This window comes from Ctenocephalides felis, unplaced genomic scaffold, assembly GCF_003426905.1.
Source record: "Ctenocephalides felis isolate EL2017-DRISC unplaced genomic scaffold, ASM342690v1 CF-g0.4_SCAFFOLD_03571, whole genome shotgun sequence".
In the NCBI taxonomy this organism is placed as follows: domain Eukaryota; kingdom Metazoa; phylum Arthropoda; class Insecta; order Siphonaptera; family Pulicidae; genus Ctenocephalides; species Ctenocephalides felis.
This window is the reverse complement of record NW_020539725.1, coordinates 69,291,395-69,316,266: the sequence shown is the minus strand read 5'-3', so window position 1 is coordinate 69,316,266 and position 24,872 is coordinate 69,291,395. Positions and strand designations below refer to the sequence as shown.

The following is a 24,872-nucleotide window of genomic DNA, read 5'->3' as shown; positions in this document are numbered from 1 at the left end:
TACAATTAAATGAGAAAGTGAAATAAAACCGCATTTTTATGATACTGACATACAAATTTATTATTGGAAGTAAATATTTGTCATATTCTAAAGAATAGATATAATACCGTTTTTACATAGTTTTCTGTTCACACTACCTTTGTTGTGGAAATTACAAAACTCATATGCACTAAAAACAATTATTCTTTTCTATTGGGAATATTTTTCAAAATTATACATGCCATGTATCTTTGTGGAATTAATTAGCCCATGTATCACTTGTAAAAAAATGTAAGACTTTAAGCTACCTAAAAGATGGAATAAACTGTTAGCGCTCATATGTTTTTCATTGGGGACTGTGACGTCACTGGGTGAACGAGCGTTGCCGATAATCGTGGACACTTCCGAATAATTAAACGCCATATACATAGACCTTATAATATATATGACATTATAAGGCATATGACATTTAATCAATCGGGAGAGTTCCACGATTGTCGGCAACGCTCGTTCACTCAGTGACGTCACAGTCGCCCTTATAAAATGGAAAATATATGAGCACTAGCAGTTCATGTAGTGTAAAGTCTTTGAAACTAGTACATTTAGACACTCATAATTATTTTTAATTTTTATTCTTTCTTTATTAGTTAAGCATAATTTTTTATGTCTATATAAATTTATTGGCTAATATATCAATTCATTTTTCGACTAAGATCCGCTCGAGTACATCAGCGATTTAAAAATTATTTAATTTGGTTTATATTTATATTTACTTAATTTTATTTTCATAGTCACTTGTTATAATAAATGTCAATTTATACGTCACTTTTAATTTTACATTTTTATATTTTTACATTTTTAAGTATTGAAAATTTATTTCATTGATTAATCGTTATAATATATTATTAGAATATAATATTGGAATTTATTTTAAGAAAAATTTAATGGAACAGGAGAGTCCAGCTCGAGCGGTGGGAGACAAGGACATCCATGTACAAAATGTAATAAATAATTAATTATAGTATTGAATTTATAGATAACGACTTGTAATCAGACAAAATCAAACGTTAAACAATAGTTGGTACTATTTAGTAGTATTGATTGAATTTTGGTTCGGTATTTGAAAATGTTATTTTTGAATTACCTTTTGACTTTGTATGACTGTAGATTTCATACTCGAAAAAATATCATAGTGCTACGATGAGCAGAATTACAAAAATTCATCAAAGTTTAGAGTTGCACTGCGCCCTTAAGTGATTCTAATCAGAATCTTTACGTTATGTGTAAATCTTTATAAATTTGTATCAATAGTTTTCCTCTTACCTCAACGATGGATCTTGGGCCTGATGTGCTCCTCAGCCTGCTTTTTAGCCTATAGCCTTCGAACAGGATTCAATGTTCTCATTACTGCAATGTGTGTTACTGAAGGCGAAGATGCTTCTTCATACTCGTGAGTAACAGATAATATTTAGAATAAAATTATCTTCACAATACGAGCAGTTTTGAATCATTTGAATCGGATTTGCAGTTCTCATACAAACAACTTTTTTTATTTATTTTTTTCAGAGGGGAAGTTACCATTTGCCAAACTATACGCATGGGATAACAGTAAGCAAGGTATAATCAAATCTGCTTTTTTCTGGGGCTACTTCATAACCCACGTCCCGGCAGCAGTTTTTGCCGAAAGAATCGGCGGAAAAATTGTCCTAGGTAGCAGTTTGCTGATCTGCTCAATCGCCACTCTCATCATTCCAGTGATAGATCTGTTTAAAAAGTAAGAAAAATATCTGGATAGAGTAAGGCATTAGTGATTCACATGAAATTATATTATTTTTTTACAGTGACGTTATCGCCTTGTACGTGTTGGTGTTTCTCAGATTCATAGTTGGAGCTGGACAAGGTCCTTTATATCCTGCAATAAGTGTAATACTCACAAATTGGGTTCCAAAAAGCGAACGTAGCCGAATTGGATCATTGTCTTTTAGCGGAGCGCAATTGGGAATGGTTTTTAGTAAGATTATTTACAATTATTTAAAAAAAAATTCACATGGTTTGAATATTCTGAGCTCTTAAGGGGCGTCCATAAATCTCAGGCTTAAAAGGCAGGAGAAGGGGTTGACAAAAAATCACGAATAATCACGTAGGGGGGTAGAGGGAGGGGGAGTCTTATAAGATATCAAGTGTATTTATTTTTTACCAGAATTTAAGTGAAAAACGAAATTTTTCAAAAATATTTAAAGAACTAGTGGGGTGCATGGCATCGTGCACCCCAAACATTCGAGGAAGGAAAATAATCAATAATTATTTTGAATAACTTTAAATAGATTATTTATTTTTGTTTTAACTTATGCATGTTTATGAGTTTGTCCATTTTTTTTAAATTTGATTTTTTTTATTATTTAGAAATTTTTTGATAATTTTGAATTTTTTTCAAAACTTTGAAATTTTTTATAAGGTTGAATTTTTTCGGAATTTAATAAAAACGTTTTTTCTAAATTTATTGAAAATTTGGAAATTTTTGAAAATATTCGAATTTTTTCGAAATATTCTCAATTTTTTGTAAGAATTCGATTTTTCATAAATATTTTAAAATTTATTTTTTTTTAAATGAAAAATTTCGAAAATTTGAATTTTTTTGAAAATTTTGATTTTTTTGTTTAATTTTTTAAAATCACTAAATTTTCTATAAATGCTTTTTTGCACACTCTTTAATCAAGCAAAATGTTTTTGGATTTCAAAATTAAAAATCTTGAGTCGGAAAACAATTACACAAAATGTGTACACATTATTAAAATTTGTATAAAATATCTGATAATTTGATGTACATATGTCGATAATAAACAATTTTGACCGCCAAATGACATTTTTTTAACTTATTTTTATTGAAAGTCTATAATTGCTGGACCTGCCTTTCCAAAAATTTAATCAGTTCTTCATCTTTTAATATAAGTAAAATTTTTTTTGAATTATTAAAATCAGACGCTCCGTTCTCTTAAAAACTGAGTTACCGTTTTTGGCACTTTTTGCCCCGTATCTTCGGAACGGCTCGTTATCAATACAAATCAAATGTTTTTTGAACTCTTTAAATCGGTTGATCCGTGGTCCCGAAATCGTCGACAAAAATTTGTATCCGCACACACATACACATGCACACACTTACACACATACACACACGCATACATCCATCTTTTCTAAGGTATGCCAAAATGTTCAGAAACCTTTGAAACGTAAAGATACCTAAAAAATTTCATTTTCGTTTTTTCTGCGATTACTATAACTTACCCTACGGGAAGTTAAAAATACGATTTTTAGGTACTAAAAATAAACGTGATATTTGGGGGGAAGGGGGGGCTTATTTTAAATGTCACCAAGTACCACCAAGGGAGAGGTAGAAGTCCAAACTACCTTAAAAAGCAATCACGTGATTAATGGACACCCCCCAAGTGCAACCCAAGATTTTCCAGTATTTTACCATTTGGACACAGATTCAGAATAGCTCTAGGTTGCACTTAAAAGATCATCATTTTCAAGCTACATGTAATAATTTTTTTATAATTTTTTACACGATCAATTCTATTAGCTCATTTAGTCTTGACGTTGAATTCTGAAACACCCTGTATCAATTTAATTTTTAGGTATGGCATTGTCAGGAGCAGTCGTGGACCAAACCCACGACTGGGTCTATCCAAATTATATTTTTGGTATTATATGGGTGTGATATGGTTTATCCTTTGGGTTGTCCTTTGTCACGATGAACCACCAATGCATCCTTGTATTAGGAAATCAGAATTGGATTATCTTACCGAAAATGTGGAGGTATAATTTACAAATTTTTATGAAACTTGTTGCTTCACTTTTGCATGAAACTTAATATATTGCATAGATAATTAATTTATTTTTTATTTTTTAGTCATTATTATTATTGCTGTTTGTTATTTTTCAGCCTGCTCATACAGTGAAACTGCCTCCTTGGAAAGGGATGTTTACTAATGTTCCTTTTTGGGCTTTAGTCATGGTACAATGGGGTCACAGTTGGGGTCTCTTCAGCCCTATGACAGACTTACCAAAGTTTATGAAAGACGTTCTGGATTATAATGTTTCACGTAGCGGGTAATAGTAGAATATATATTTATCAACCAAATTATATAATTTTATTATAAATTATTATATTGCAGATACATGTCTGCTTCGCCCTGGTTATTAATGTGGGCTTTATCTCTTATATTTGGATGGATATCCGATTATCTGATTGCTAAAGGAAAGTTCTCATACACAGTTGCCAGAAAAGTGTTTAGTTCCATTGGTAAGAAGAAATAAAATATATAACTAGATGTAATAAAACTTTCCGATATGTATACATAATTAACTTAATTAATAAGAATTCAGTGAGATTCATCTATTTAGGAAAAATATTAAACTGTTTATTTCAAAAATACAATTTTCGCTTTCACTAAAAATTAATCAGTGCGATTTCCAATTGACGTCTTTTAAAAATATTTATATCTGTAATTGTATAATTTTAATAATTTGCTTAACATATTTTATTTTGTCTATATTTTATTAATAATTTATATATTTTCAAGCTCAAATTGGTCCAGCAGTATTTATAGCAGCAGCTTCAATGCCAGGAATTAGAAATTGGCCTGGTGGTCCCAATATATCTTGTGGTTTTATAGTTATTGGATTTGGTCAGTATGATTTGAATTTAAAAAAAATATATAGTAGTTCTAAATTTTGATATCTCGATCAAATTTTGTCATCGCGATCCAGCTGCCTTTGTTAAAATAGCAAGAATGGTATAATAATACCATTCTTTTTAGAGAAATGTTTACTATCTTATGATTTTTTTCTTTTTTAGGTTTAATGGGTGCCTTTTTGCCAGGATTTCGAGTAAATGCTTTAGACATATCTCCGAAATATGCAGGAACTGTAACAGGAATCACAAACGGTTTGGGAGCCTTGGCTGGTGTTTTTGCATCTTTAATTGCAGGACTCCTCACTAAGGGCTTGACCGATAAGGTAATAATTAATATAAAAAATATTTTTATCAGAATTTTATTTAATTGTATATTTTTTATTTCAGAAAGATCTCGAATGGGCTTGGTTTTATAATTTTTCAATAGGCTCCTTATGGCTGATTAGCACTGATATAATATTCGTAATTTGGGGAACAGCTGATATCCAACCATTTAATGATATGTGATCAAGGTGTGAGCAAGTTTTTGAAAATTGTTATACTATTGTGTTTTTTTATTTGTTAATTTTATACTTATGCAATTTTTAAAAGGTTTTGCAAATGCCATCTGTCTATTTTATTATTAGTGGTAATTATTTATAATAGTAATAATTTTAGCACAAGTACATAAGATAATAGTATATAAATAACAATAAATTTAAGAACTAGAATATCTATTTCGGAAAAAAATTCTTTCTACTTCGACATAATTAACAAAAGTTTTTTTAAGAAAATTGAAATCATAAGCAATAATATATATTTAAATATTTAAACAGAATCAATTCAAAAGGTTTAAAGAAAATTATGTAAGATATGAATATACTAATTCTTAAGGAACATTTTATTTTGCTTTCTAACATTTTGAAAAAGTATTTACAAGAGTATTACACTAATTATAAAAGAATTTAAATTTTAAAGGTCGATTTACATGTTTTTCGCATTAACAAGTTTAAACAAAATATGTCCAAATTATTTGACGTTTTGTAAATTTTAATTTTGTTAGTTTTTTTGGGGGATTTTTTATAATTTAAAATGGTTTTGATTCGCTATTCCTGTCGTGTTTTGAATATTTCAAGTACTTTCTTATCAAACGGTTAGATTATATATAATTTATGTTTATGAAATTAGCTGAATGAATTTTCTATATCTAAAGAAGTCGAAATTAATTATTTTTATCATTCTTGTTATATTTTAACTTTTTATTTAATATAACATAAAACATAAACCAAAATATAACATACAATAAAAAAATCAATATTAATAAGGTGGCAAAAATAGTAAATAAAAGAGTAAATTAAGTTAAAGAAAGCAATTTCTCAAGAGATAAATTAAATAAATAGTTATACCAATTCTGCTGATGAATATTTCTGACAAAATACCAGATCAACATTATATACAGTGTTATCTCGGTAAAAAAAATTGGTTGAAAAATGTACCTCTAATTTAATAAAATCCTTTTAAAATTAAAAATAACTCATTGGATCTGTTTGCCCCCTACACCGAATATGGGATAAAAGAAACCCCATTGTCAAATTTTGAAAAAACAACAAAAAATACATTTCTAAATGATGTATTATCTGGGAGTTTTACTGAACACAGTCAGATAGTTGTTTGTTAGATATGTGTTTTTTGTTGTGATATAATTCGTTTAGTTTTCACAATATATTTGCTTCAAGTTAATACCTATTTTTGTGCCCTTTCCTATCCTACATGATTTTTTTGCAATTATTAGATGCAATATTTTTTTTTATTTTGCAGTTCTATTTTATCAAAAACGCCGAGTGGTTGTCATGATGTTGTTTTGGTGTCTCTTCAATTTGCAGATGGAAAAATATATTGCTCAACTAACATCAGTTGCAGTCGCTGATGTTGATGATGGATCAACTGAAGAGGTTAGTTGATAACCAATTGAGGTGTAATTTTTTCTAAATAATATTTTATTGATTTTTATTTTAATTTATTAATAACACATTAATCAACTTCTCTTGAAACTTTTGAAATTAACTTTCACTTAAAAATATATGTCAAAAATATGTTTCCAATTGAAAATAGCCCATATCGGACACTGCGATGTGAAATGGCAATGGGAAACCTTGTCACACTATTCTTCTCTGAATCTAGCTGAAGTGTTTTACTCAGCGTACATATATGTCCTAGGACAATACTAACCTTTATAATTTATTACGTTCAACCACACTGTTTATTCAAAATTAGCAGAATAAACTTTCTTCTACATTTAGAGCGGGTCGATTTGTTTGGGTGTACTTAGGCACACATGATTTTCGCATACTAGGGATCAAAATAAGATACTTTGCTGAAGAAACTATACCTCTAAAATGAATTCTGATGTCCTGTGCAATGACCCAAAAATAAGGGTTGAAATTTGAAAAATTCCATTTTGACCCATTTAGAGTGCCCCAATCGCGTCCAAATATATGACCGACCCCTTCTAACTTTGAAAAGCCGGTTCATCCCTTGGGACCTTCCCTGAGCGGTTTTTCAACATTCAACCCTTATTTTTGGGTCAACGTACGGAACATCAAAATTCATTTCAGAGGTATGGTTTCTTCACCAAAGTATCTTATTTTGATCCCTAGTATCCGAAAATCATGTATGCCTAAGCGACTTTTTTTGACCCATACAAATCGACCCGCTCTAATGTAGAAGAAAGTTTATTCTGCTAATTTTGAAGAAATAGCTCAGTTGATCGTTATAAATAATAAAAGGTAATATTGTTTTAGGCCAGGTTCGAGAGCTGAGGGAAAAACTCCATTTCGATTCAGGGAAGAATAGTGTGACATGGTTTCCCATTGCCATTTCACACAGCATTACATGAAATAGGCTAGTTGCAATGGAAAAATATTTTATATTTATATTTTCAATTGAAGATTGACCATATGTGCCTAAGTGACCTTTAAATCGACCCGCCCTATTCTACATAGTCTTCAATGTTTTCAATTTTGATTTTTTTCCTTTTCCAGGCAAAACGTCGACTATGCACCAACCCCCTCAAAAATCTCATAGCCTTGAGTTCAGGCTACGGTCATCCTCTGCTCCAGGTTGCATCAGGTTGGCTAGGAAATCGCTTCAGCTGCAAATCTGTGTTGGCCTTCAGTTGTTCTGTGGTTTTTTCTATGACATTGGTGACCGCCTGTGTGGTCATGTATGGGCAAAGAGTTGCCCTGATTGCTGCAAGAGTCATCAGCGGATTGGGTGAGGTAGGAAGAATTAGAAATTAGAAATTAGAAGAAATATAAAGTACGCGGGTAAAAAAGTCCGCCACTGATATCTTAAAAATAAGTGAAGTAGAGAATTTTTTAACAATCATATTTGAAAGTAGAGGGCAAAAAGTGTACAACCATCATCAACTTGATTCTTATGGCGTTGCTGTGGGAAGATAAACGGCAGTGTTTGAAAATCTATAACAAAAGTTTTTTTTTTGTTATTAGATTTTTGGTTGTGAGCACTGTTGTTCAGTTTACAAGACCTCTATATATTGTTAGGTGTACGTTATTTAATCGCTTTATAAGATGTATTATAAAATTCTAGTTTTTATAATATTTATTCATAGATATTTTTGTTGATCGATTATCTTAATTCTTAGAATGTTTAAATAAGGAACGGAAAGTTACAGCAATTTGCCTTAAGGCACGATGCCATGCTCCCCTAACTTCGTAGGATAGTTATAGTAATGGGCTCAAAATCGACAATGAAAATTTTTGCATTTCTCGACGTTTTGCAGGTTTCTGAACATTTTGGCATACCTCAGAAAAAATGGGTGTGTGTGTTTGTGTGTTTTGTATGTCCGCATTTTTTCGTCCACGTTTTCGGGCGCACGGATTAACCGATTTGAATGGTTTAAAAAACGTTCGATCCTTATTGGTAGGGAGATGTGCTGATTAGTTTTTGGAAAAGGCAGGTTCAGCCGTTACGGAGATACGAAGCAAAGAGTGCAGAAAATACAAATCGAGTTTTTGAGAGAACGGAGTATCGGATTTGAATGATCTAAAAAACATTCAATTTGTAATGATTGGGGGAAGAGGTGATTAGTTTTTGGCAAAGACAGGTCTCGCCATTTCGAAGATACAGAGCTAAATGTGCAAAAAATAGCAGTTTTTGAGTGGACTAAGCGTCCGTAAGTAAAATTTGAATGATCTAAAAAACTTTCTGCTTGTATTGACAGAACAATTGCTTTTGAGGATAAAAAATTCTTACATCTTTTTTTATTTTCTATAAAATATTTGGATTATTATTCAAAAAGTTACTCAGGCTAAGCACAGTCTTAGCGCCACTCTGGTGCAAATGTTTAGCCAAGTGCGTTTAGACTGTTTATGTGCGAGAGCACTTTTTCAATTTAGTGAAAACTATTGAAAAATGTGAAAATGCCGCTAAGCTAAGTACAGTATAAGTGAAAATTTCTCACAGAATTATTTGCAAATGGTTTGTTTAGACTGCGATTATACGGGAGCACTTTTTCAATTTTGTGTAAATTAGGCAACTAATTTTTTGAAATTGAATTCGAAATGAAATGACGATTGTTAATGTTCTGGAGATAAATTGATTGAGGATTTACTTTTGATTTGCTCAGATATAACGAGATAGCAAAAATAATGAAAGTTACAGTATTTGTAATAATATATTTGAAAACGTTTAAAATTTCTCGAATTTGATTACGGTACGGAAAGTTCCAGTAATTTGCCTTAAGGCACGATGCCATGCGCCCCACTAGTTTATTTTCGCAATTGATCAAAATACTTAGTGGTCAATAAAAATAGTAATTAATCATTTTAAATTTTTTATTCCATTTCAGGGCATGGCTTTTCCCTTAGTCCTGCACATGGTAGCAAAAAATGGTCACCTCCTGCAGAACGAACTTTTATGACAACTTTGGCATATTCAGGCATAATTGCTGCAATGTTTTGCAGCAATCTCATCAATGGACTTTTGATGCAGAATATTTATTGCTTTTCTTACATAATTATGCTGTATTGCTGTTCTATGGCTTTGTGGATGATTTCCTGGGTAAGAAAAAATATAATAATAAATATAATATTTATGTGACCTGAATTATAGATTTGGTCAAAAATTAAACTGATTTTTTTTAAATATGTTTATGATGAATAACTTCCTAAATAAACAGCCAGAAAATTTTCTCGTCTTTTCAAATCGTTTGACATCAAAATTGGAAAAAATTATATTAAAATTGTTGTTTGCTTGTGAGCCAAAATTTGACCTTTTGTTGTTTTTTGAAAAACAGCTCATCGACTACAAAATTTTGAAATGTATTTGATGTAACTCGATTTGAAATGCTCTCATTGATTACTTTTTTTGAAATTAGCAAAATTTTCAGCTTGGCTTTTATTTACAAGTATTTTTAGATGTAATTCATAAATTATATTTAATTACTTTTTTGCAGAGTATTTGTATATTTGACGATCCTAATTCGCATCCTTACATAACTGAGGAAGAAAAATCTTTCATCCTGGATTCTCAAATTATCAGTCCTATTGACAAAAATCATGGAACTTTACCTTTGAAATCCATCGTTCGATCTTTGCCTATATGGGCTCTAATTTTAGCACAGGTAATAAAAAAATATAACTATATAAAAATATTTTACAAATTTTATAATAATTACAAGAACTGCAAAATCAAATTTAAAAGAGAATAAATAGCTGATTGTTTTATATAGGGCATACAATATATATAATTTTATTTTAGATATATAATTGAAATTATATTAAGTATATATTTTTCTGTATTGTATATAAAAATTAAATCTCTGAGAAAATATAAATTTCTTATATTTCAGTGTGGCCATGAATTTTCATTCCACATCATGCAGTTTATGTTTCCAAAATTTGTGAATGACGTTATTGGATATGATCTGGATAAAAACTGGTAAATAAATTTATATATATATATATATACTAGATGGCCCGACAGACGTTGTCCTGTACCCATGTCTGCAATTCAAAAGTTCCAATTTTTTTAATAACCTATATTGATATTTACCAATTAGTTACAAATTATTATGTTTTCTACACTATTTATATATATATATATATATATATATATATATATATCAAATCAATATTTTAATACAATTTTTTTTCTAGATATGTGACTTCAATTCCATATCTATTCATGTTTGTCACAGCCCTTGTTATTGCAAAATTGACTGATTTGGGAATTAAAAATGGAATTGTTACTGTTACTGCTGCCAGAAAAATTGTTAACACAATTAGTAAGTATTATTTTATTTCCAATTTAAATTATATGCATAAATTTACATTATAAATTAATAGTATTGATAAAACATTTCTTCCCCTTTCGGGTTCCTACAATTTATTTTCTATTTTAGCAACTATGTAATATAAATACTATAGATGCAATAAACATTGAAAATATTTCTTCAGAACGTTTTGAACATTAAATTTGGTTCACCATTGAGAAACTCAAATCTTGCAGATACACAAAAATAATATATTTTAGATAGATAATCATACAAATTTAAATAAGATAAAATTTTTTATCACTTATATAAAATATTAAAATTATTATTGTGAACATTTTTAGGATCATGCTAGAATCTGAATGCTACTAAAATCAAGATTTTTTCCAATGTTTTTTTTTTTTCTAACATAGTATATTTTTATAATTGTCTTTTTGTTTGATTAATTAAAAACATTTTTTCTTACAATATACTAAATATGTTAAATTATTTTTTTTTAGGTTCACTTGGTAGTACAGCTGTGATTGTGATCGCTCCATATGTGGATTCTAACAAAACCATCATCATGACTAGCTTTTCACTATGTTTTGGTAATTATTTATTTGAAAAAAATATATAATCTAAATATAAGTCTACGCAAAATCAATTCTCATCAACCAATGCTAAAATCACTTTTTAAAATCATTTTTATTTTAAAAAAAATAATGGTATATCAAAACATTGGTAATTCAATCCTGAATCATCAAAATTATGGACTTTCAGCCAAAATTCTTCAGCTTTGGCTAAAAAATGTTTATTTTTTTGTTAATACTAATTTAAGCTTTCAACTTTGTTTATAAAGAGGTTAACTGTTGAAAAGTGAGAAATTTGTACTCAAACTTTTTGATTTATTCAGTCAACTCCAGAAATTTTTTGTCTTTAGTTTTTTCTTTTTATATATTAACTATAGTAGATACACCACTGGGCGTATGTACTAATTTGTAAACAACCAATTGTAAACACTTGTCAGCATTCTCTGCTAAATATATTTATTTTTATAGATTGCAGAATGAAAATAAAATAAAATAAAAAACTCCAGAATTTTGTATTTTTAACGCAAATTTTTAACTTTATTAATTATTCCTTTATTATTATTATATATTTTATTTGTTATCCCTTTAGAAAAAGTGTGAAAATTATCGTTAAATAATAAAGAAAAAAATTATTTTGATTTTTAAGTGATGTGATTTTTGGAGATTCATTCTATTATAAACTTAAATTGAGGTTTAATGCAATTAGCTTGTTATAAGTTGTATAGTTTATTATTTCATTAACTTAAAATTTATTAATTCCTTGTAGTTTTCAAAGGATTGTACTATCCTGGTATTAAGACAAATATTCTGGACCTTTCGCCAAATTATGCAGGAATTCTTTCTGGTATAACCAATGGTATTGGTTCCACAATGGGAATTCTAGGACCGATTCTTACAGGATATTTAATATCAAACGTGAGTAAAACCATTTCAAAATTATAATTTATAGTTATTCATAAGCTGACTTGTTAATCTCTTTTTGTGAAAAAAACTAAACTTTCTGTATATTTATAAAAATTGAAAACTTTTTCGAACGTCTTAGGAAATTTTTGCGTCACTTTTTAAAAATTTAGAAAAGCACAAAAGATTTTTGTAGCTTCTATTAAAAAAATTTATACTAGGAATATTTCCATAATTCTTTCTGACAATGTATGTAAAACATGTATGAAATTAACTTTTACTCTTCTCAACTTATAAAATAGTCGAATTTTTAGTTTAATAATTAATTTGTAATGTTTATTACCAGAATTCTGGACGTGTATGGTCTTTTGCATTTGGTAACATAAATACTCAACATTGAAAATATTCATTCAGAATGTTTTGAACACTAAATTAGATATATTATTGTATGAAATTAAATATATTAGATATATTATATGTATGAAATTAAATTTCATTCTTCTCCAAAAAAGTTGATATTTTAAATTTCTGAGTTGTACGCGAATAATTCAACCCCATATCAAGCAACTTAGTAGATAGTCGACTTTTTGGTTTATTAATTTTATTAATTAATTTTTAATATTCATTATCAGAATTCTGGACGAGTATGGTCAATAGTATTTTCTGTAACTGGAATTTTTTTATCGGTGACATCGTTATTTTATTTGATTTTCGGATCTGGAAAACTTCAACGATGGAATAATGAAAAAGAAGTTAATATACGAAGAACGTCCAGCCATACCGATAAAATTGAATTGGAAACTAAATAAAGATTTATGTGAATTTTAATTTGTGCGTAAATAAATCTAAAAAGTATCGGCCAAATTATTATTTATTATTAATTAACCAAAAATCGGAAATGAAAATTTTTGCATATCGTTTTGGCATACCTTGGAAAATAGATGTGTGTGTATCTATGTATGTATGGATACAAATTTTTGTCTTACAAATTTGAATTGAAAATCTATAACACTTGAGAAACCAAAAAAAATGATAGAAAAAAGAACGGAAATGATAATATTCATAGACTGGATAAAGTCATTATTTGCATAAACAAACTTCTTGAAAAATCCTGAAAATTCAGAGTAAAAAAAATTACTTTCAGAATGTAGATTTATTTATTTTATTTTGAATATTAATATTAAAGCATTTACAGAGTAGCATTATCTCAATTTAATTCAATTCAATTAAACTAATTTTAACTAAACAAACTATAATTTCTAACACTTCAAATTTTTAAGAATTGGACCGACAAAACACTGAACATTGATATACTTAACATCAGTTGAATAGTGGTAAAAATTATATCAATATATATCATTTATATTCAGCATATTTGTAAAATCCATTGCGAAAAATTATTTGGTTTTGTATTGAAAGTCATTCTGCCTTCGTAGTCTGTTATATACTTAGAATCTGTTATAAACTTAGAATCACAGTACAAATATACATAATTTTCTTTCATGTTTACATCAAACCTGACCCATGGAGTATACGTGTGTTTCGATTTAATACCGTATTTATTGTCGATGTACCATCCCAAGCGAAGACTTTTAATTATATAAAAAATAATAGTCGGTGTCGGCGTTTCGATAACCCATTTTGTGCCTTGATAAGCTGTATCGCCAGGTGAAAGATGAACCTTCCAGGATCCTTCATAATAAACTTTTAAATAATTATCAGACTCTTTATTTCGTATACAAAACGTGTCTGTATATACTGCAGCCTGAACAGAAGAAGGCAAACTTTGTATCAGTTGAGTCATTTTTTCCTTTTCATCAGGTTGAAGATTTGAATTTTCATATGTTCTTTTGACATGATCAACAAAGGTAAAGAAATGATTATAATTTATAGCTCGTAATAAATCATTTAAAACAAATAATCCATGAATCCTCAGAGAAAGATTGGGATGAAAACTAACAAAGTTCATGAGAAATAGTATATCAACTTTTTTAATAATCTCTTGAATAATATTCGCGGAAAGTTTAAATCCAGCATCATGATCTAAAGAATATACATCATTAAAGAACTTGTAAGAACTGTCACAAAATTTTTTATCAAATATCATGGTATTTGTTGCATTTACCATTTCGCTACTTTTTCTTTGAATTATTTCATCCAAAACTTCGCTCTTCAGATTTACCCAATCCGAGAAATTATAACTTGTTGAGATAACAGTAGCCATTTGCAGGAAACTATCAGCATTTGCAATTGATTTAGATTGCTCAAACAACTCTTGATATAACAACAATGTTTTATTTTCATCCTTATCATAAATATTATTCGCAAAATTTAGAATTTTACCAAAATTTTGTGTGCTATTCTTGTATGCCTCATGAATGACTTCATCATAGTTTGATGGAAAAACTGATTTCAAAATATCAGCAGCCCTGGAAAAATCACCTTTAGCAATTGCTTCTCCACATTTTGGTGCCAATGTATATCTATTCAGAATTTCCAATGTTGCTCGATTTTCGTTTATAAATTTTAGCAATTTGTTGTATTTTTCCGAATCGTGTTTCATTAAATAATCCAATCTTTCTTTAATACTTTCAATGTCTCCTTGTAAGACAAGGTTTATATCTTCTTGGCTAATGGTCACATCTTCGGATGAAACACTTTCATTAGGAGATGGTGTTTCAAACAATTGTGTTAACACAATTTGAATATTGAATATAATGAATACAAGATATGAAAAATTCATTTTGATTATGTTTTTTATACTTTATGATATTCTATGAAACACATTCCTTTATATATACGGAAAAGATTTATTATTATCTTTACTAAAGCAATTATAAAATTGATAAGAGTAAATATTTATTTTATCATTATTTGTCTGATTGTGAGATAAACGAACAATCAAATATTATAATAAGATTATTTCAATATATTTCAATTATTTCAAATTTATATTTTTGATCATTTAAGTATTATAAAAATATCATACTGGAGAAAATTTTTATATATTATACTAAAAATTGTTCTTAATATTTGTTTATTATCTTAAATTCAAAGATATTATTAGGTAAACAGTAAATTTAGAGGTTAATTTACAAATAAAGTCAACAATCAGATTAATTTATGACAGAAACACAACTCAAACCATTTAATTAATAACAAGAATGAATCATTTTAATTTTAGTATGTTGTTCTTTGAAGTCTGCAATGTACAGTTAAATTATACTTGTATAAAATTATATATAATATTTACCTTCCCGTAGGGTAGTTATAGTAATAGGCCGAAAATCGAAAATGAAAATTTTTACATTTCTCGACGTTTTGAAGGTTTCTGAACATTTTGGCATACCTCAAAAAAATGGATGGTGTATGTGTGTGTGTGTTTTGTATGTCCGCATTTTTTCGTCCACATTTTTGGGTGCACGGATCAACCGATTTGAATGGTTTAAAAAGCATTCGATTCCTATTGATAGGGAGATGTGCTGATTTTTGGCAAATGCAGGTCTACCCGTTATGGAGATAAAGAGCAAAGAGAGTAGAAAATAGAAATTGAATTTTTGATAGAACGGAGTATCCGATTTGGATGATCTAAAAAGCATTCAATTAGTAATGATTTGGAAAAAAGTTGATTAGTTTTTGGCAAAGGCAGGTCTAGCCATTTCAAAGATACAGAGCTAAATGTGCAAAAAATGGCAGTTTTTGAGAGAACTATGCGTCCGATTTGAATTATTCAAAGAACTTTCTGCTTGTTTCAATAAAATAATGTTTCTTTTTTTTTCAAGAAATTTTTTTTTGTATGTCGAAAATAATTCAGATCTCAATTTGAATTCTGACTTAAGTTCTAATATACTTTCAACAAATAATTTCAACTTATAAATATTAGACAATGTTACAGTATTTATTTATAATAATCTATTTGAAAACATTTAATATTCCTCGAACAATTTGCCTTAAGGCACGATGCCATACACCACTAGTTTATAGTGATACTGCCAATTCTGAATATATTCTATGAAATGCTACATAATACTAACATTAAAACATTTGACAAAATTTATAACACTTAAGAAACAAAAAAAAATGAATTTAAAAACAGAAATGATAATATTGATAAAATGAACAAATATATTATTTGCATTTTCAAACTTTGGTAATCTGAAAATTTAATGTATGAAACAATTCTTATATTTATGCAATTTAGATAAAATCATTAATTTTGCAGTGCTATATTAATGCATTTAAAAAGCAAAGTTAGAGCGACTAACAGAATTTCTTTGTTTTTGACAAGCTAGGGTTCTAACACCTTATATTTTCATATTTTTGAACAATTTGTCTTACGAACATATAAAAATGAACAGAAAACACATAATACTATTTAAGAAGTTGTACTGAAACTGGATTGTTAGCAGATTAAAAATATATGAAAAACAGTATATATTATTAGAATGAATTTGTTGCTGATAATTTTGCTTTATGTATTTCATGAGTACCTTGATTTATCCTAGTGCATCACATATTATGATTTTTTATATTCAACATTTTTGTAAATGCCATCGTGAAAATTTATTCGGAGTACTGTAAAATTTCATTTCGCCTTCGTAGTCTGTTATATACTTAGTAGTTTTCAAATATACAAAATTTTCTTTTGTGTTTACATCAAACCTGATCCATGGAGCATGGTCGCGATTCGAGTCAATACCGTAGTGTTCAGTGATGAACCATCCTAGGCGAAGACTTCTAATTATGAAAAAAATAGACGAAGGTGTCCTTTCGATAACCCATTTTGTGCTTTGATAAGCAGTACTGCCTGGAGAAAGTTGAATCTCCCAGAGTTCTGCTATATACGACTTTAATACTTTCAAGTAATTGTCAGACTCTTTATTTCGTATGCAAAATGTATCCGTATATGCAGCTGCCTGAACAGAAGAAGGCAAACTTTGTATCAGTTTGGTAACTTTTTCCTTTTCATCAGGTCGAAGATTTGGACTTTCATATGTTCCTTTGATATGTCGTACAAAGGTGAAGAAATAGTAAGTATTAGTAGAAAATAAATCATTTAAAACAAATAATCCATGAATTCTCAGAGAAAGATTAGCACAATAACTAACAAAGCCCATGAGAATTAGTTTATCATTTTTTTTCATGAGCTCTTGAATAATATTCCCGTAAAGTTTAAATCCAGCATCATGATCCAAAAAATATACCTCATTGAAAAACTTATAAGAACTTTCACGAAATTTTCTATCTTTCACCAGGGTATCTGTTACATTTACTACTTCGCTGCTTTTTCTTTGAATTATTTCATCCAAAACTTTGCTTTTCAGATTTGTCCAATCCGAGAAATTATAACGAGTCGAGATGAAAGTAGCCATTTGCATTAAACTGTCAATAGTTGCAATTGATTTAGATTGTTCAAACAATTCATTATATAATAACAATGTTTTATTTTCATCTTTATTGTAAACATGGTTTGCAAAATTTAAAATTTTACGAAAATTTTGTGAGCTGTTGCCATATGCCTCATGAATTAATTCATCATAGTTTGATCGGAAAACTAATTTGAATATATCAGCAGCTCTGGAAAATTCACCTTTAGTAATTGCTTCTCCACACTTTGCTGCTACTGTGTATCTATTGAGAATTTCCAATCTTGCTCGATATTCATTTATAAATGTCTGCAATTTGTTATACATTTCCGTATCATGTTTCATTAAATAATCCAATCGTTTCTTTATATTTTCAATGTCTCCTTGTAAAACAAGGCTTATATCTTCTTGACTAATAGTCACAGTTTCGGATGAAACACTTTCATTATAAGATGGAATTTCAAAACATTGTAATAACACAATTTGAATATTAAAAATAATGAATACAAGTTGGAAGAAATCCATTTTAAATTTTTATACTGAAATATATTCATGTATTGCATTGCTTTATATATAAACATATCTATAATAATCTTTATTTTTGCAACCACAAAATTGATAGTGGGAACTAACTGAAATTATAATATAAGCTTGATGTTGATAAAATGTTTTTGATAATTTAAACAAGTGCTCATTTGTAGTAAACTTTGATAAAATAAACTAAAAATAATCCTAAATATATATTTAAATGTATTCTAACGGTAAATATCAAATTGCTTTCAAAAAATAGTTATTTTTCAATATATAAATATATTTTATATATATATATATATATATATATATATTATATTTGTATTTAAATATATGTATTGATATCACACATAGAAATGACCGATCCGCTAAAAATTAAATGAAAATTTCTCTCCATTAATAAAACTTTGGTGTAAATCAATCTAAATGTTAATATTATCTGTATTTTAATCTAAATTTATTATCTACTGGATAACATAATTTTTTAATAATCATCAGAAAATATTTTCTGGTAACTTTGGTGTAAATCAATCTAAATGTTAATATTATCTGTATTTTAATCTAAATTTATTATCTACTGGATAACATAATTTTTTAATAATCATCAGAAAATATTTTCTGATGATTATTAAAAAATTATGTTATCCAGTAGATTACAAATGTAGATTAAAATACAGATAATATTAACATTTAGATTGATTTACACCAAAGTTTTATTAATAGAGATAAATTTTCATTTAATTTTTAGCGGATCGGTCATTTCTATGTGTGATATCAATACATATATTTAAATACAAATATAATATATATATATATATATATATATATATATATATATGAAAAATAACTATTTTTTGAAAGCAATTTGATATTTACCGTTAGAAACTCATTACTTATTACAATGAAGAATAAATTCGAATTGATTTGCGAGATTTTAACATAAAAATGTTAATTATTTTCTGGCTATATATTTTTTCTTGTTTTGCAGAAAATATAAAATTTTGAAGTTCACTTGGTAGCAGTGTTAAATTAGTGAACACTCTATTATACAGGGTGTCCCAGACCTTGACTTCATCCCAAAATGGGGTGATAATATTGAACTTAAGACCCTAACTGCCCTAAAAGAAATTATATAAAAAAATTCTCGCATTTTGTTTGAATATCATGAGCTTTCAAGTGCAATCTAGAGCTTTGAAGGAATTATTATCATTTTCCGGTTATTGTAGTTGATTTTTTAACTTCCCGTAGGGTAGGTTGTTGTAATGGGCCGAAAATCGAAATTGAAAATTTTTACATTTCTCGACGCTTTGAAGGTTTTTGAACATTTTGGCATACCTCAGAAAAAAAGGATGTGTGTATGTGTGTGTGTGTGAGTGTGTATGTCTGTATGGATACAATTTTTCGTCCACGTTTTTGGGCGCACGGATCAACCGATTTAAATGGTTCAAAAAACATTTGATTCCTATTAATAGGGAGATGTGCTGATTAGTTTTTGGCAAAGGCAGGTCTAGCCAATTAGAAGATACAAAGCAAAGAGTGCAGAAAATAGAAGTTTTTGAGAGATTGGAGCATCCGATTTGAATGATTCAAAAAACTTTCAATTTGTAATGACGGGGAAAAAGGGTGATTAGTTTTTGGCAAAGGCAGGTCTAGCGGTTTTGGAGATACAGAGCTAAATGTGCAAAAAATGGCAGTTTTTGAGAGAACTAAGCGTCCAATTTGAATGATTCCAAAAACATTCTGCTTTTTTTAACACAATAATTGATTTTGGAAAAAAAAAATTTTTGCTTCAAAATTTTTTTTTTTTCAAAAAAATTTTTTTTTGTATATTGAAAATAATTCAGATTTTTATTTTAATTCTGTTCTAATATACTTTAAACAAATAATTGCAATTTTTCAATTTAGTTTATATAATTCTTATAAATATTCGACAATGTTACAATATTTATAATAATCTATTTTAAAACATTTAATATTTCTCGATCATTTTGTTACGGTACGGGAAGTTCCAGCAATCTGTTTTAAGGCACGATGCCATACACCCCACTAGTTATTAATTTTGTTCAATTAAACTTTTGAACTGTAAACACGTATAACTTTTCAAGGACCACATAAGAATATGAAAATTGACCCAAGTTTTCAAGAATTAGAACTTGTTTGTTGAACTATGAAATTAAAAATATTAAATAAAATGGTTCGAATTTGAAGAGCCTTCTATCAGGATTGTAAAATGGTAAAATACTTGATAATATTATTATTGAAAGATTTCGAGTAAGAAGTATAAACCTAACAATGACATAATTTTTGCAAGTGCATTTCTAAAGGTAAACAATTGATTGTCTTTACTAATTGCGATTTATATATCATTTAATACAGTACTCTATTAAAAGACCACCTTACGGTTGTTTTTTCTAGTTGTTATATTAGATAATAAGCATCAATTACAAATGGTACAATATTGATATGTCGCACACCTAAATATAAACCTTCTGAACTAAAAAAATATTTATTAATTATACTTTTTAGAATCTTAATATATTCTTTGAAACAATAGTAAAAATAAAAATATTTAACTCTAACAGAGGGCCAAAATGGTAAAATACTTTTAATTAAACATATTATAGTTTTATTCAAACTTCAAAGTTCTGAAAGTTCGAAAGAAATTTCATATATATATATATACGTGTATATATATATATATATATATATATATATATATATACAGTGGCGTCGAAACCGTGTGGGAGGGCTGAGCCCACCCATTAATCTAAAAAAATTATATGGCCTAATATATTTAAAAAAAAAACGAACCCACTGTCTGCCTATCAACACAAAAAAACGAGCTCACCCATAAAAAATTTGCTTCCGACGCCACTGTATATATATATATATATATTAGGGTGGTCCTTAAAATGATCATTTTGGAAATTCCTTGCTCCCAGGGGCTCAAATGATTCCAAATAGATAAAAAACAATTCTCTGAAAGTTTTAGCTCTTAATATATATATATATATATATATATATATATATATATATATATATTTATATATATGTATGTTAAAACAACAAGCAATTTAGATAAAATCATTTATTTTACAGTGCTACATAAATATCAATGTAAAAAAAGCAAATCGATTTTGACAAACTAGAACTTTTAATATATTGTAACAATTGTATTTTGAAAATTGATCTACAAAACACTATAATGTATCTTAACTCAATTAAATTTTGGAAAAAATGGTATAAACATAAATCTCATATTTAACAGAAATTGCTGAAACTGGATTGTTAGTACATTAAAAATATATATCAAATAGCACGTTTTATATATTATCGAACTGAATTGATTGCTGAAATTTTTGCTTTATATATTCCATGAGCACTTTATTTAGATTTAGTGCATCACATATTATGATTTTTTAAATTCAACATATTTCTAAAATCCATTGCGAAAAATTATTCGGTTTTGTATTAAAAGTCATACTGCCTTCATAGTCTGTTATATACTTAGAATCACTGTACAAATATACATAATTTTCTTTCATGTTTACATCAAACCTGACCCATGGAGTATACGTGTGTTTCGATTTAATACTGTATTTATTGTCGATGTACCATCCCAAGCGAAGACTTCTAATTATAAAAAAAATAGTAGTCGGTGTCGGCTTTTCGATAACCCATTTTGTGCCTTGATAAGCTGTATCGCCAGGTGAAAGATGAACCTGCCAGGATCCTTCATAATAAACTTTCAAATAATTATCAGACTCTTTATTTCGTATACAAAACGTGTCTGTATATACTGCAGCCTGAACAGAAGAAGGCAATCTTTGTATCAGTTTAGTCATTTTTTCCTTTTCATCAGGTTGAAGATTTGAATTTTCATATGTATCTTTGACATGTTCCACAAAGGTGAAGAAATATTGGCAATTTATCGCTCGTAATGAATCATTTAAAACAAATAATCCATGAATCCGCAGAAGAAGATTAGGATAATAACTAACAAAGTTCATGATATATAATATTTCATTTTTTTTCATAAGCTCTTGAATAATATTCTCGTAAAGTTTAAAACCAGCACCACGATTCAAAGAATATACTTGATTAAAAAACTTATAAGAACTTTCACGAAATTTTCCATCGTTCAGCATGGCATTTGTTACATTTATCATCTCGCTACTTTTTCTTTGAATTAATTTATCCAAAACTTCGCTCTTCAGATTTGCCCAATCCGAGAAATTGTAACTGGTTGAGATAAAAGTAGTCATTTGCAAGAAACTATCAGCATTTGCAATTGATTTAGATTGCTCAAACAACTCTTGATATAACAACAATGTTTTATTGTCGTCCTTTTTGTAAACATGGTTTGCAAAATTTAAAATTTTACCAAAATTTTGTGAGCTGTTGCCATATGCCTCGTGAATCACTTCATCATAGTTTGATGGAAAAACTGACTTAAACATATCTGCAGCTCTCTGGTAGTCACCTTTGGCAATGGCATCTCCGCAATTTGTTGCCAATGTGTATCTATTAGACATCTCTAGTCTTTCTCTATTCTCTTTGATAAATTTTAAGAGTTTGTTATAACTTTCAGAATCATGTTTCATTAAATAGTCCAACCTTTTCTGGATATTTTCGATGTCTCCTTGTAAGACAAGGATTATGTCCTCTTGGCCGATTGCTGTGGCTTCGGAGGTTGCTGTCACATTTTCACTATCAGGAGGAACAAATGATTGCGAGAGCGCGAAATGAATATTTAATAGAACAAGAATGGCTGGTATTAAATTTTCATAGTGTTCACTTAAATTAATACAAGTTGATTAAGCACACTGATGAAAATTAACTATTTATAAAACAATTTGTAATTCTACCGGCCTATTTATATATACAATCCCACAACATAAACCATTATCTACAAATTTAGATAATTATAAATTGCGTACTGAAAGCAAATACAATAAAATGGCAATTGCTAAAACTGATGGATTAAGATATTGTTTTATTGTATATCAATTAAAGCAATTATTCCTGGAATAAGCTATATCGTTATACAGCTAGCCGGTCTATAACGCGGTACTCTTAGAACGATTCTAATACTACGCTAAGGTGAAATTCTAATAACCCTTCGATAACACGGACCTCCTATAACACATTGAGAGGCTATAAGTTACTTCCGGGCAGTCTGTTACTAGTGTAAAAGGTATTAAAATAAATTTTAAATAAAGCATCGGTTTTTGTAGTCCTTAAAACATTTTTTTCGAAAATCTTTTAACTTTCCGTAGGGCTTAAGTTATAGTAATCGCAAAAAAATCTAAAATGAAAATATTTATTTATCTTTACGTTTCAGAAGGTTGATTGAAATGAATTCAAAAATTGATGTGTGTATGTGTGAGAGTGTGTGCGTTTTTGTGTGTGTGCGGTGCTAGTAAAAAAAGTAAAAAATGCCATTTAGTAAAAAATTTAAAAAAATGATCATTAGACATACGCACATCTAATTCATAAATTTAAAATTTCTCAAAAATCTATTTTTTTCAAATTTTAAAACATATTTAATCTTTTTTCTTCAATTTAATTTTTGCTACAGGAAGTTCCAGCAATTTGCCATAAAGCACTAGTTTAGTTTGGTTTTCATTTTTTAATATACCCTCATTAATTGAATAAAAATAAGCATAGTGAGGCATGATATCGTTTCTTAAGGCATATTGCGAGAACTTCCCGTACCGAAAATTGAATATTTTAAAAAAGCATTTTTGAAAACTATGGGATCTTTCAAGTATTACGTAAGCAGATTTAGTACAATTATTTAGCCCCCCCCCCCCCCCGTTGTCAGCAAAAGTAAGCAAAGCTGTCACCAAAATATCACATAAATAAGCAAAACAATAACCCCCCGCCCCCCTATAGTGCTTACGTAATACTTGAACAGCCCCTATGAAAAAAATTGATTTTTGAGAATTGAGAAATGACCTGAAAAAATTGAATGTTCTTAGATTCTGAATTTTTTTGATAATTTTGAACTTTTGGCGCTTTGAAGTTATTTTATATAATATGGGTTTATAAAAATATAAACTTAAACGCTATCAGCAACTGATAAATATACAAAAATTTAATTAGTACTATAAAAATAAAAATAAAACAATCAATTATTTTATGGCAAAATAAAATTATCAATTGTTTTATGGAAAAATGTATATCACACCAATTTCATTATTGCTTTATGACAAGATAGAGCCAAATTTATATTAAACGCCAAAAGTAAAAAAATTAAATGTTTGAAATACATTATGAATTAAGAAAATGGCAATGGGAATAAAAATTCATTAAAGTTTCAGAAAATATTAAATATTCCGAAAAATAATATGAAATATACTTTAATGCTCTAGTCATGAAAAATGTATATTATAATTATACAATAATATATCGCAAAGTTAATATATCGAAAGAACATGTTTATATTTAAATTTTTCCAGCATGATTCAAATCTAAAATCGCTAATATTTCCAATTTTGGGGAAAAAAATTAAGATTTGGTAACAAATTTAATGCATTTGATAAAGTTGC

The 24,872-nt window shown here is 28.3% G+C and overlaps 3 protein-coding genes across 3 annotated transcripts; all 3 read left to right on the top strand.

Moving 5' to 3' along the window:
* The first annotated feature begins 3,687 nt into the window (after positions 1–3,687).
* On the top strand, positions 3,688–5,182 carry LOC113386642 (putative inorganic phosphate cotransporter). Its single transcript, XM_026624408.1, has 6 exons — positions 3,688–3,795; positions 3,923–4,089; positions 4,155–4,282; positions 4,563–4,667; positions 4,838–4,998; positions 5,063–5,182. The coding sequence occupies exons 1-6, from the start codon at positions 3,688–3,690 to the stop codon at positions 5,180–5,182; spliced, it is 789 nt and encodes a 262-aa protein (XP_026480193.1).
* Positions 5,183–6,507: 1,325 nt separating this feature from the next.
* LOC113386640 (sodium-dependent phosphate transport protein 1-like) lies at positions 6,508–10,619 on the top strand. The gene is made up of 5 exons (XM_026624407.1): positions 6,508–6,606; positions 7,696–7,927; positions 9,525–9,736; positions 10,131–10,298; positions 10,527–10,619. Exons 1-5 carry the CDS (start codon positions 6,508–6,510, stop codon positions 10,617–10,619), a joined length of 804 nt encoding a protein of 267 aa, XP_026480192.1.
* Positions 10,620–10,861: 242 nt separating this feature from the next.
* On the top strand, positions 10,862–13,230 carry LOC113386639 (putative inorganic phosphate cotransporter). The gene is made up of 4 exons (XM_026624406.1): positions 10,862–10,961; positions 11,450–11,539; positions 12,288–12,436; positions 13,054–13,230. The coding sequence occupies exons 1-4, from the start codon at positions 10,862–10,864 to the stop codon at positions 13,228–13,230; spliced, it is 516 nt and encodes a 171-aa protein (XP_026480191.1).
* The last annotated feature ends 11,642 nt before the right edge of the window (positions 13,231–24,872 follow it).